The 13,887-nt window shown below is 38.7% G+C and overlaps 1 protein-coding gene across 1 annotated transcript in view; it reads left to right on the top strand.

The window, feature by feature from the left end:
• Positions 1 to 12,595, top strand: part of ttc9b (tetratricopeptide repeat domain 9B) — a 31,004-nt gene extending 18,409 nt beyond the window's left edge. Inside the window, exons 2-3 of the mRNA XM_089014417.1 lie at positions 6,459 to 6,641; positions 8,188 to 12,595. Coding sequence (XP_088870543.1) covers positions 6,459 to 6,641; positions 8,188 to 8,282 — 278 coding nt within the window. The 3' untranslated portion in view covers positions 8,283 to 12,595. The remainder of the gene's footprint in view (positions 1 to 6,458; positions 6,642 to 8,187) is intronic.
• The last annotated feature ends 1,292 nt before the right edge of the window (positions 12,596 to 13,887 follow it).

Below are 13,887 nucleotides of genomic sequence, written 5' to 3'. Positions count from 1 at the left end.
AAACGCCTTACTACACATGGTCGTTTTTTTTGGGGGGGGGCTAAAAATGCCTTACTATACATGGTGGTTTTTTTCGGCTGAAACGCCTTACTGTACATGGTGGGTTTTTTTTTTTTGGTGCTAAATGCCTTACTATACATGGTCGTTTTTTTCAGCTAAAACGCCTTACTATACATGGTTGTTTTCTTTTTGGTGCTAAATGCCTTACTATACATGGTCGTTTTTTCCGGCCTAAAAACACCTTACTATACATGGTGGTTTTTTTCCGGCCAAAAAACGCCTTACTATACATGGTCGTTATTTTCGGCCTAAAAACGCCTTACTATACATGGTCGTTTTTTTGTGCTAAATGCCTTACTATACATGGTCGTTTTTTCCGGCTAAAAACGCCTTACTATACATGGTCGTTTTTTTGGGGGGGGGCTAAAAATGCCTTACTATACATGGTGGTTTTTTTCGGCTGAAACGCCTTACTATACATGGTGTTTTTTTTTTGGTGCTAAATGCCTTACTATACATGGTCGTTTTTTCCGGCCCAAAAACGCCTTACTTTACATGATCGTTTTTTTGTGCTAAATGCCTTACTATACATGGTCGTTTTTTCCGGCTAAAAACGCCTTACTATACATGGTCTTTTTTTTGGGGGGGGGGGGGGGGCGGGGCTAAAAATGCCTTACTATACATGGTAGTTTTTTTTTGGTGCTAAATGCCTTACTATACATGGTTGTTTTTTTCCGGCCAAAAAACGCCTTACTATACATGGTCGTTTTTTTCGGCTAAAACGCCTTACTATACATGGTCGTTTTCTTTTTGGTGCTAAATGCCTTACTATACATGGTCGTTTTTTTCAGCTAAAACGCCTTACTATACATGGTTGTTTTTTTTTGGTGCAAAACTATACATGGTCCTAAAAACACCTTACTATACATGGTGGTTTTTTTTTCGGCCTAAAAACGCCTTACTATACATGGTCGTTTTTTTGTGCTAAAAACGCCTTACTATACATGGTCGTTTTTTTGTGCTAAATGCCTTACTATACATGGTCGTTTTTTCCGGCTAAAAACGCCTTACTATACATGGTCTTTTTTTTGGGGGGGGGGGCTAAAAATGCCTTACTATACATGGTGGTTTTTTTTCGGCTGAAACGCCTTACTATACATGGTGGTTTTTTTTTTGGTGCTAAATGCCTTACTATACATGGTCGTTTTTTTCCGGCCTAAAAACGCCTTACTTTACATGGTCGTTTTTTTTTTGGTGCTAAATGCCTTACTATACATGGTCGTTTTTTTCGGCTAAAAACGCCTTACTATACATGGTCGTTTTTTTGTGCTAAATGCCTTACTATACATGGTCGTTTTTTTTTTTCGGCTAAAAACGCCTTACTATACATGGTCGTTTTTTTTTTTTTTTTTGGGGGGGGGGGGGGGGCTAAAAATGCCTTAGTATACATGGTGGGTTTTTTCGGCTGAAACGCCTTACTATATATGGTCGTTTTTTTTTTTTTTTGGTGCTAAATGCCTTACTATACATGGTCGTTTTTTCCGGCCTAAAAACGCCTTACTATACATGGTCGTTTTTTTCGGGTGCTAAATGCCTTACTATACATGGTCGTTTTTTCCGGCTAAAATGCCTTACTATACATGGTCGTTTACTTTTTCGTTTTTTCGGGGGGGGGGGGGGTAAAAACGCCTTACTATACATAAACGCCTTACTATATATGGTCGTTTTTTTTTTTTTTGGTGCTAAATGCCTTACTATACATGGTCGTTTTTTCCGGCCTAAAAACGCCTTACTATACATGGTCGTTTTTTTGGGTGCTAAATGCCTTACTATACATGGTCGTTTTTTCCGGCTAAAAATGCCTTACTATACATAGTTGTTTTTTTGGTGCTAAATGCCTTACTATACATGGTGGTTTTTTTTTTTTTCGGCTAAAAACGCCTTACTATACATGGTCGTTTTTTGGGGGGGGGGGGGGGGGGGCTAAAAATGCCTTAGTATACATGGTGGGTTTTTTTCGGCTGAAACGCCTTACTATATATGGTCGTTTTTTTTTTTGGGTGCTAAATGCCTTACTATACATGGTCGTTTTTTCCGGCCTAAAAACGCCTTACTATACATGGTCGTTTTTTTGGGTGCTAAATGCCTTACTATACATGGTCGTTTTTTCCGGCTAAAAATGCCTTACTATACATAGTTGTTTTTTTGGTGCTAAATGCCTTACTATACATGGTCGTTTTTTGGGTGCTAAATGCCTTACTATACATGGTCGTTTTTTTTTTTTTCGGCTAAAAATGCCTTACTAAACATTGTCATTTTTTTTGTGCTAAATGCCTTACTATACATGGTCGTTATTTTCGGCTAAAACGCCATACTATACATGGTCGGTTTTTTTGGTGGTAAATGCCTTACTATACATGGTCGTTTTTTTTGGTGCTAAATGCCTTACTATACATGGTCGTTTTTTCCGGCTAAAAATGCCTGACTATACATGGTCTTTTTTTTCTCGGGTTAAAAAGTCTTACTATACATGGTTGTTTTTTTTTTCATTAAAAAGTCTCACTAAACATGGTCTTTTTTTGGTGCTAAAACGCCTTACTATACATGGTGTTTTTTTTTTTTTTTTTTGGTGCTAAAAATTCTTACTAGACATGGTCGTTTTTTGTGCAAAAAGGCCTTACTATACATTGTCTTTTTTTTTTGTGCTAAAACGCCTTACTATACATGGTCTTTTTTTGGCTTAAAAACGCCTCACTATACATTGTTACTTTTGTGCTAAAATGCCTTACTATACATGGTCGTTTTTTTTCGGCTAAAAAAACACCTTACTATACATGGTCTTTTTTTTGGGGGGGGGGGCGGGGCTAAAAATGCCTTACTATACATGGTAGGTTTTTTTTGGTGCTAAATGCCTTACTATACATGGTTGTTTTTTTCCGGCCAAAAAACGCCTTACTATACATGGTCGTTTTTTTCGGCTAAAACGCCTTACTATACATGGTCGTTTTCTTTTTGGTGCTAAATGCCTTACTATACATGGTCGTTTTTTCCAGCCTAAAAACACCTTACTATACATGGTGGTTTTTTTCCGGCCAAAAAACGCCTTACTATACATGGTCGTTTTTTTCGGCCTAAAAAACGCCTTACTATACATGGTCGTTTTTTTGTGCTAAATGCCTTACTATACATGGTCGTTTTTTTGTGCTAAATGCCTTACTATACATGGTCGTTTTTTCCGGCTAAAAACGCCTTACTATACATGGTCTTTTTTTTGGGGGGGGGGGCTAAAAATGCCTTACTATACATGGTGTTTTTTTTCGGCTGAAACACCTTACTATACATGGTGGTTTTTTTTTGGTGCTAAATGCCTTACTATACATGGTCGTTTTTTTCCGGCCTAAAAACGCCTTACTATACATGGTGGTTTTTTTTTGGTGCTAAATGCCTTACTATACATGGTCGTTTTTTTCGGCTAAAACGCCTTACTATACATGGTCGTTTTTTTTGTGCTAAATGCCTTACTATACATGGTCGTTTTTTTTTTCGGCTAAAAACGCCTTACTATACATGGTCGTTTTTTTTTTTTTTTTTTTTTTGGGGGGGGGGGGCTAAAAATGCCTTAGTATACATGGTGGGTTTTTTCGGCTGAAACGCCTTACTATATATGGTCGTTTTTTTTTTTTTTTTGGTGCTAAATGCCTTACTATACATGGTCGTTTTTTTCAGCTAAAACGCCTTACTATACATGGTTGTTTTCTTTTTGGTGCTAAATGCCTTACTATACATGGTCGTTTTTTCCGGCCTAAAAACACCTTACTATACATGGTGGTTTTTTTTCCGGCCAAAAAACGCCTTACTATACATGGTCGTTATTTTCGGCCTAAAAACGCCTTACTATACATGGTCGTTTTTTTGTGCTAAATGCCTTACTATACATGGTCGTTTTTTCCGGCTAAAAACGCCTTACTATACATGGTCGTTTTTTTGGGGGGGGGCTAAAAATGCCTTACTATACATGGTGGTTTTTTTCGGCTGAAACGCCTTACTATACATGGTGTTTTTTTTTTGGTGCTAAATGCCTTACTATACATGGTCGTTTTTTCCGGCCCAAAAACGCCTTACTTTACATGATCGTTTTTTTGTGCTAAATGCCTTACTATACATGGTCGTTTTTTTTCCGGCTAAAAACGCCTTACTATACATGGTCTTTTTTTTGGGGGGGGGGGGGGCTAAAAATGCCTTACTATACATGGTAGTTTTTTTTTGGTGCTAAATGCCTTACTATACATGGTTGTTTTTTTCCGGCCAAAAAACGCCTTACTATACATGGTCGTTTTTTTCGGCTAAAACGCCTTACTATACATGGTCGTTTTCTTTTTGGTGCTAAATGCCTTACTATACATGGTCGTTTTTTCCAGCCTAAAAACACCTTACTATACATGGTGGTTTTTTTCCGGCCAAAAAACGCCTTACTATACATGGTCGTTTTTTTCGGCCTAAAAACGCCTTACTATACATGGTCGTTTTTTTGTGCTAAATGCCTTACTATACATGGTCGTTTTTTTGTGCTAAATGCCTTACTATACATGGTCGTTTTTTCCGGCTAAAAACGCCTTACTATACATGGTCTTTTTTTGGGGGGGGGGGGGCTAAAAATGCCTTACTATACATGGTGTTTTTTTTCGGCTGAAACACCTTACTATACATGGTGGTTTTTTTTTGGTGCTAAATGCCTTACTATACATGGTCGTTTTTTTTCCGGCCTAAAAACGCCTTACTATACATGGTGGTTTTTTTTTGGTGCTAAATGCCTTACTATACATGGTCGTTTTTTTCGGCTAAAACGCCTTACTATACATGGTCGTTTTTTTGTGCTAAATGCCTTACTATACATGGTGGTTTTTTTTTTTTCGGCTAAAAAACGCCTTACTATACATGGTCGTTTTTTTTGGGGGGGGGGGCTAAAAAATGCCTTAGTATACATGGTGGGTTTTTTCGGCTGAAACGCCTTACTATATATGGTCGTTTTTTTTTTTTTTTGGTGCTAAATGCCTTACTATACATGGTCGTTTTTTCCGGCCTAAAAACGCCTTACTATACATGGTCGTTTTTTTCCGGCTAAAAATGCCTTACTATACATAGTTGTTTTTTTGGTGCTAAATGCCTTACTATACATGGTGGTTTTTTTTTTTCGGCTAAAAACGCCTTACTATACATGGTCGTTTTTTTGGGGGGGGGGGGCTAAAAATGCCTTAGTATACATGGTGGGTTTTTTCGGCTGAAACGCCTTACTATATATGGTCGTTTTTTTTTTTGGGTGCTAAATGCCATACTATACATGGTCGTTTTTTCCGGCCTAAAAACGCCTTACTATACATGGTCGTTTTTTGGGTGCTAAATGCCTTACTATACATGGTCGTTTTTTCCGGCTAAAAATGCCTTACTATACATAGTTGTTTTTTTGGTGCTAAATGCCTTACTATACATGGTCGTTTTTTGGGTGCTAAATGCCTTACTATACATGGTCGTTTTTTTTTTTCGGCTAAAAATGCCTTACTAAACATTGTCATTTTTTTTGTGCTAAATGCCTTACTATACATGGTCGTTATTTTCGGCTAAAACGCCTTACTATACATGGTCGGTTTTTTTGGTGGTAAATGCCTTACTATACATGGTCGTTTTTTTTGGTGCTAAATGCCTTACTATACATGGTCGTTTTTTCCGGCTAAAAATGCCTGACTATACATGGTCTTTTTTTTCTCGGGTTAAAAAGTCTTACTATACATGGTTGTTTTTTTTTTCATTAAAAAGTCTCACTAAACATGGTCTTTTTTTGGTGCTAAAACGCCTTACTATACATGGTGTTTTTTTTTTTTTTTTTGGTGCTAAAAATTCTTACTAGACATGGTCGTTTTTTGTGCAAAAAGGCCTTACTATACATGGTCTTTTTTTTGTGCTAAAACGCCTTACTATACATGGTCTTTTTTTGGGCTTAAAAACGCCTCACTATACATTGTTACTTTTGTGCTAAAATGCCTTACTATACATGTTTTTTTTTCGGCTAAAAAAACACCTTACTATATATACATCAGTGGTTCTTAATCTTGTTGGAGGCACCAAACCCCACCAGTTTCAGATGCTCATTCCCCGAACCCTTCTTCCAATGACTGTGCCTACTAACTACAGACTAGACTGAGGGGTGAACCTCTGTGGCGGAGGATCCACCGAACCCCTGAGACCGACTCACCAAACCCGTGGGGTTCGATCGAACCCAGGTTAAGAACCACTGCTATACATGGTCGTTTTTTTTTGCCTAAAAATTCCTTACTATACATGGTATGTATAGTAAGTGTATATATACAATGTATAACCTGCTCTCTTCCACTATGAAATAGCTGTGGTGTTAACATTGTGACCCCCCTCCCCCCGACCTCCACCCCCAACCTTCCTCTTTGCAGCATGTCTGTTGCAGTCCGAGCTGGTCAATTACGAGCGAGTGAAGGAATATTGTCTGAAGGTCCTGAGTCATCAGAGGGATCATTTCAAGGCCATGTACCGCGCCGGCATTGCCTTCTACCACTTGGGCGACTACGACTGTGCCCTACGCTACCTGCGAGACGCCAAGAACCGCGAGCCTGCAGGTGAGCGTGCGTAACATACGAAACATTGCATTGGTTTTAAAAGTTGATACTAGACGAACAAGACTAAGATTAGCCAGGGTTGTTAGTGGAAATTGTGGACAGTTTAGTTCATAATGTTTCTTCCCTTCCACAAGGGGGCAGCATTCCCTTTGTTCCACCTTCGGCTGTTGTTAAGGTGCTAAATAAACCTATATGTATGTATTGCATTGTATTTTGGACATCTGCCCTCATTTCAAGCTCATATAACTCCAGACACATAATTTAGGAATTAACTCTTTTTTTCTGATGTAATAATAATAATAATAATAATAATAATAATAATAATAATAATGCATTTAATTTATAAGCGCCTTTCAAAACTCTCAAGGTCACTTTACAGTCACTGGATCAGTTTTTCTATGGGTGAGCAGCGGCAGCCACATGCGCCAGCGTTCACTCAACCCGGAAGTAACTCAAATAGATAGAAAGTTAGCTAGTCAGCTAGCTAATAGATTACTAATAGACATCTGGCTAGATAGCTAGCTAGCCAGCTTGCTAATAGATATAAAGCTAGCTAGGTAGACAGCAAGCCAGCAAGCAAGCTAATAGATAGCAAATAGATAATAATAATAATAATAATAATAATAATAATAATAATAATAATAATAATAATAATAATAATAATAATGCATTTAATTTATAAGCGCCTTTCAAAACTCTCAAGGTCACTTTACAGTCACTGGATCAGTTTTTCTATGGGTGAGCAGCGGCAGCCACATGCGCCACCGTTCACTCAACCCGGAAGTAACTCAAATAGATAGAAACTCAGCTAGCCAGCTAGCTAATAGATTACTAATAGATATCTGGCTAGGTAGCTAGCTAGCCAGCTTGCTAATAGATATAAAGCTAGCTAGGTAGACAGCAAGCCAGCAAGCAAGCTAATAGATAGCAAATAGATAATAATAATAATAATAATAATACAGTTCATTCACAAGCGCCTTTCAAAACTCTCAAGGTCACTTTACAGTTACAGGATCAGTTTTTCTGTGGGTGAGCAGCGGCAGCCACACTCACCCCGGAAGTTACTCAGATAGAAAGCTAGCTAGCTCGCTAATAAATAGGTAATAGCTAGCTAGCTAGAAAGCTAGCTAGCTATACAGCTAATAGATATACAGAGAGATGCTAGCCAGCTAGAAAGCTCGCTAGCCAGCCAGATAATAATAACAATGCAGTAAGAAGAGTCTAAGGTTTCTAATGCTGCATTGAATGTTTATGTAGTCCTAAAACTCAATCTTCTGTGAGTCCTGGAATTAGAGTGACCATGACAAAAACCCTGGCACTGGAGTGGACACATTTTTGCACATTGTCTGGCAGTGAATGAATTAAAAAGACCTGTAAAATGTCAAGTGAGAAGCTGAAGTAGAAATTACGAGACAAGAGGCAAGCAGCAGTATTCTGGACCAACTGGACACACTTAATGGAGGATTGTCTGGCTGACTCCAAAGTAAAATGCATTCAAGTCATTTTTGAACTGATACGAAAACCTTGTTGCTTTCTTCTCCTTCAGATACCAACGTGCTGCGCTACATCCAACTGACGGAAATGAAAATGAGCAAGAGCGGCCAGCGGGAGCGAGAGCTCAGCAAAGAGACGCAAGGCTGACCCCCCCCCCTTCCCCCGCCACCCCTTTGCTTAGGGTCTCGCACCACCCTCCAACCCAATCCAACGTTACTCCATAGTCTCACAGACCCTTCGCAGCAGGGACACAATTGTAAGAGATGATCTGAACTTGCTGTTTTTTCCAAACTCCTTCATGCCATCAGGTGCTGTGGGTCTTTTTTCTTTATCAAAAAAATTAAATAAAAGAAAACTGCGATATGACATACACCCCCTTCTCCTCAAAAGAAACTAGTGATTAACAAACATTTACGTGACTCGGTTGATAGTTTTCAAAAAGCGTTTTGTTTTCTCTGCCTTCTTTGTGTGTGCATGGAAGCCTTTTGGAGGGTCAAGATTGGCTCTTTGAGGCGTAGGACACATATCAAGATCATCATCTGATTTGATTGTACATGCAACACCCCTGGAAGGCTCGTTCAGGCCCTTTCAGCATACTTTCTTGGACTTTTTTTTCCAGAATTAAGGGCTAATTTGAGTGTCTGTAATCTGTTTTCATTGTCCATCGAAAACAGGGGTGGGCAAAGCGTTTGGATCTGTTTGTGACATTAAAGCGACAACCGACGTCTCCGGACAAGTTGTGTCCATAATTTGTAAAATGGCTTCAAATGACTTCTACTGAGCGTATTTTACAAAGATTCCACCGCATATAGCTATATTTTATGTTTTAAGACTCGCGCTGAATATTCAGGAAGTCTTGTTTTTGAGTTGGTGACGAGTCCGTATGTGACGTCACTAAAGGACCGCCCTTGACCGTAAAAAAGACGCATTGTAGCGGTCCTTCCATCACGTCAATATATTTTGCTGGACTTGTTTGGTCTGGGGACCTCGTGTTGCACCTAAAATAAGTCAGAAGGCCAGAAGAGGGCGTCCAAGCGCCATATAAAGAATTTATCAGCCTGTGGAAACGGAGGTGGCCACAGGAGGTCGCCATTTTGTGCCTCTTTTTTGAGAGATTTTCCCCCAATGTTGCCTTAAAATGGCACAAATAAATTCTTTAATCAATTGCAAACATGTATGCTTTCCTCTTCAGAACTATTTGAATCATATTCAGAACTGGATGTGTAACAAGAAAGCATATTCTCCGAATCTGAAGCCATTGTTTTGATTCACTAGCAATGCAAGACGTCTTGGCGTGATGTCACGAACTGGGGGCGGGACTTTCTGAAAATGTCCAACTCGCAGCTCAACTTTTTGCAGATTTTGGACACTTGAAGTCATTGTTATTGGTGTTTTGCATTTGACTAAAAATATCATACTGCGTGTTTTAGATGCTATAAAACGTGTTTCTGGTGTCAGTTAAAAAACAAAAAAGTGACGTCGGTTGTCCTTTAAAGTAGCTATTTTCTTCTTGAAGTGGTTTATTAATTCATTCACTGCCATTCACAAATTTATTCGGGAATTGAAAATACGACATAGAGCGCCATTCTCAAATTTGTTCGGGTTTTGTTTTTTTCATGCTTGGGTGCCGATAAAGAGCTTGCCATAGCTAGCTATCTATTAGCTAGCTAGCTAGCTTTCTATCTATTTGAGTTACTTCCAGTTTGAGTGAACGCTGGCGCGTGTGGCTGCCGCTGCTCACCCACAAAAAAACTGATCCTGTGACTAGAGCAACATACGTGTATCTTATATTTTCCTTTTTTTTTACGGACCAACTACGGACCAACCAACTTTTACGGACCAAAATACATGTTTTATCCATGACTTTTTTTTTTAAATTAATTGACTGATTCTCCCACGAACTCCCCCGCAATTCTGCATGCCACTGTTATACTGTTACATACCATGAACTAATGGGTAAATTAATTGTATGATTTTTTTTCTTGCACAAACATTTGCCCACACCTGTCCTAAAGTGTGCAGTCATCCGTAGCGTCATTAGCGCGAAAAAACTTTGCTTATGTTCTGTCTTGAATTTATGGTCCAAAAAAAAGAAATACCAAAAGGTTTACAAAGACTCAAAAGATGGCCTACATCGAAAAACCTGTCATTAGTACAAAAAAAAATGTTGGGGACTCCTCGGCTGTAGTTAAAAAAATATCAATAATGTTATCGATGAATCAACTTCAACCTGACTTTCCTGTTATCAAGAAAAAAATACATTGAAATTTTAAAGAGGTACTATCATGAGAAAATGCTGAATATGAGGTCCCATGAGGTCTGTAGCTATCTAGCTGGCTATCTAGCTAGCTATCTAGCTGGCTACATAGCGAGCTAGCCATTTGCTATTTATTAGCTATTTAGCTAGTTAGCTATCTAGCTGGCTACATAGCTCGATATTTACTATTTGCTAACTATTAGCTATTTAGCGAGTTAGCTATCTAGCTAGCTATTTATTAGTTATCTATATGCTTGCTTGCTAGCTAGCTTTCTATCTATTTGAGTTATTCCGGGTTGAGTGAACGCTGGCACAGGTGGCTGGCGCTGCTCACCCACAGAACAACTTATCCTGTGACTGTAAAGTGACCATGAGAGTTTTGAAAGGCGCTTATAAATGAAATGTATTATTATTATTATTATTATTATTATAACTGACTCAAAAACAAAAACAAATCTTTTGGTGTTCGAATTCGAAGACATATACCAATCTGGTGTGTGTTTATTGCTTTGATCGTGTATGGTTGGGGTTGTATGTGTCAACTTTATCATAATGACATTTAGAGCTTAATATCAAAAAGTTGCTCATCACATGTTTTTTGACTTAAGCAAGAGGCAATGCGAACCAGTCCGCCATTTTTACTGAGTTGAATTATTTTATTTTGGATTGGATTGGATTAGCCTTTATTCGTCTCGCAGTGGAGACATTTATATTTTACAGCAGCAAAGTGATGAAAGGAAGAGGAAAGGAAAGGAAGAATAAAAACAAAATACACAAGCTGCTGTAAAGACAGCCACACTCACGGCGCCATCTTTAAGTCAAAACAACAACAACAACAACAAAAAAGATGCGCAGTTTTGATAACTGTGGAAAACTCATTAGCAAGGGGGCAAATTTGAGCTGTGTTTTGAACAATATTATGGCTACCAAAGTGGACCAAAAAGCAAGGAATTCCTCTACTGCACACAAAGACTGTGAAAGTCTGTATTTCTTTGCAAACGTCGCACAATCCCACCCTGCAGAAATCACTACTGTGGTGGACACGAAACAAGGACAGGTTGTCCCGTTTGGCCAAGTCAACAGCAGAAAGCACACTGAGTGAGAAGACCCCCTCCCCTCCCGTTTCATCGGTCCCCAGCCCCCTTTGGTCTTCACCCAGTCCCTGTTAAGTCATCTCTTCTAACATGTATGTCCTGTGTAAATTTGATGTATAAACTGTCAATTGTCAATGAATATAGATTATTGCAAAGCATTCCCGACTTCTGTGATTATTATTTTTTGTTTCATTATATCCATCCATGTTTTTCCCTTCCAAGAGGAGGCAGCATTTCCTTTTTTTCCCCATTTTAGCGCTTTGTTCCAGCTTCAGCTGTTGTTAAAGCACTAAATAAACCAATATGTATGTATTGCATTGTATTTTGGACAGCGGCCCTCATTTCAAGCTCATATAAGTTCAGACCCATATCACTTAGCAATTAACTATTTTTTCTGATGAAAGAAGAGAGTCTAAGGTTTCTAACGCTGTATTGAATGTTTATGCACTCCTAAAACGCAATATTCTGTGGGTCTTAGAATTCAAGTGAAAATGACAAAAACCCTGGCACTGGAGTGGACACATTTTTGCACATCTGGCAGTGAATGAGTTAATGAATAACTAGTTTTCAAATTTGAAGTGAAGAATAGTGATGGCGAAATTAGAAATTAGAAGGAAAACACATAAATAACGCGATGGCGAATTGTTGTGTGTTGCACCAAGACTACTATTTGATACTAGTTGACACAAAAATTCCCAGCAGACAAATCAGTTCATTTCCAACGCAGCATGGGCGCCATCTTGTGCATTTTCTGGTATACGCTACATTGGAGTCCTGACGGCTCGAATTGATACAGGAGGACTTCTTTAATCGATTGCAAACATTTATACTTTCCTCTTCAGAACTATTTGAATCATATTCAGAACTGGATGAGTAACAAGAAAGCATCTTCTCCGAATCTGAACTCTCCTAAGCCATTGTTTTCGACATCACGAATGAGGGGGCGGGACCTTCTGAAACTGAAACTTTCTGAGGTCATTTTGAAGTAGTTTTCAGAACTATTTGAATCATATTCAGAACTGGATGAGTAACAAGAAAGCATCTTCTCTGAATCTAAAGCCATTGTTTTGATTCTAGAGCAAGGCAAGATGTCCTTGCGTGACGTCACGAACAAGCGACCTTCTGAAACTCTGCATCTGCGAGGTCATTTTGTGGCAGTTTTGGGACACTTTGTCATTTTTATTGGTGTTTTGCATTTGACTAAAAATATCAGCCTGTGTGTTTTGGGTATTTTAGATGCTATAAAACGTTTTTCTGATGTCAGTTAGGAAAGAAAAAAATGGTGTCGTTATTCAAGGCTCACCTGCTTCCTTGTGTGTGCGTGCGAGTGTGTATGTGTTGGTCTTTTTTATTTTCGCTTCTGTTCCATTTCCAGGCGCCATCATCCCTCTTTTTTTTTTTTGGGTCCCCCATCTTTTTCTTTGTAGTTTCCTTTATTAGGGTCACCATGGCAGCGAGCAGGTTGCTAGGCAACTGGTCAGAGTCTAGAAGGGCGTTTGATTGGTGATGGCAACACGTGCGAAACGATGGGACGTAATGTTAGTTTGGATTCCAATGGGTATACAAGGTTAAGGTTTTGCTTTCAAAACTTAGCTTGTAACAGACATGTACATTCCACCATGATGTCTCTGATCCACTGGTGAAATAGAGGCTTTCATCCTCTCCTCTTTCATGTAGAACTGCCTCACGTAATTAACTGTTTGTCTTGTACTCAAACATCATAGCAAAAGTCGTTAAAATTGCACAACTGGCCATGTTTTTATGTTCCTGTTGTTTATTATTGCTTTGTGTTGACTACGTGCAACACTTTGTTACAGATGCAGCTGTTGTGAAAGTGCAATATAAATTAGGATGTAGTTTATTGTATTGTATTGTATTGTATGTCTATACAAAGTGGCCTAGAGAGTTTTGAAAGGCACTTTCAATAATAAAATGTATTATTATTTAATTTTTGAGTCAGGGTTTCAAGTTAGGGGCTTCAAGACAAGGTTTTTAGCCTTCGTCTGGGTTTTCAGGGTATTGCAATGGGGTTTAATTTGAAACCCAACTCAGGTTCGAGACCTGGGATAGGTTTCAAAACAGGGGTTTGAAGCTTGTGTTATGGTTTGAAATTAATGTTTCAAACTGGCCCTTAGCTATAAAGGCAAAATTATGGTTTCAAATTTGGGTTTGTGCTCCTGAGGTATATTTAGTAGAGATCAGTTGATAGAAAAAAGGACAAGATGATATCATGCTGTCTACATGCTTAGGATTAAGGCACTCAATTAGATCTTGAAGCTATTTTGAAGGTTTAATTGCAAGGTTATGCTTTCAAGGTTCTAAATTAAGGTTGTAAACTCAGATTTTTGGGCTTCAAAACAGAGACTCAAAGCATTAGGATCTTCTAACAGTGCGAGGGATA

The sequence above is a fragment of the Hippocampus bargibanti genome, linkage group LG14 (genome assembly GCF_051943395.1).
Source record: "Hippocampus bargibanti isolate YZ-2025 linkage group LG14, ASM5194339v1, whole genome shotgun sequence".
Classification (NCBI taxonomy): domain Eukaryota; kingdom Metazoa; phylum Chordata; class Actinopteri; order Syngnathiformes; family Syngnathidae; genus Hippocampus; species Hippocampus bargibanti.
The sequence above is the reverse complement of the archived record's forward strand: the minus strand, read 5'-3'. Positions and strand labels throughout refer to the sequence as shown.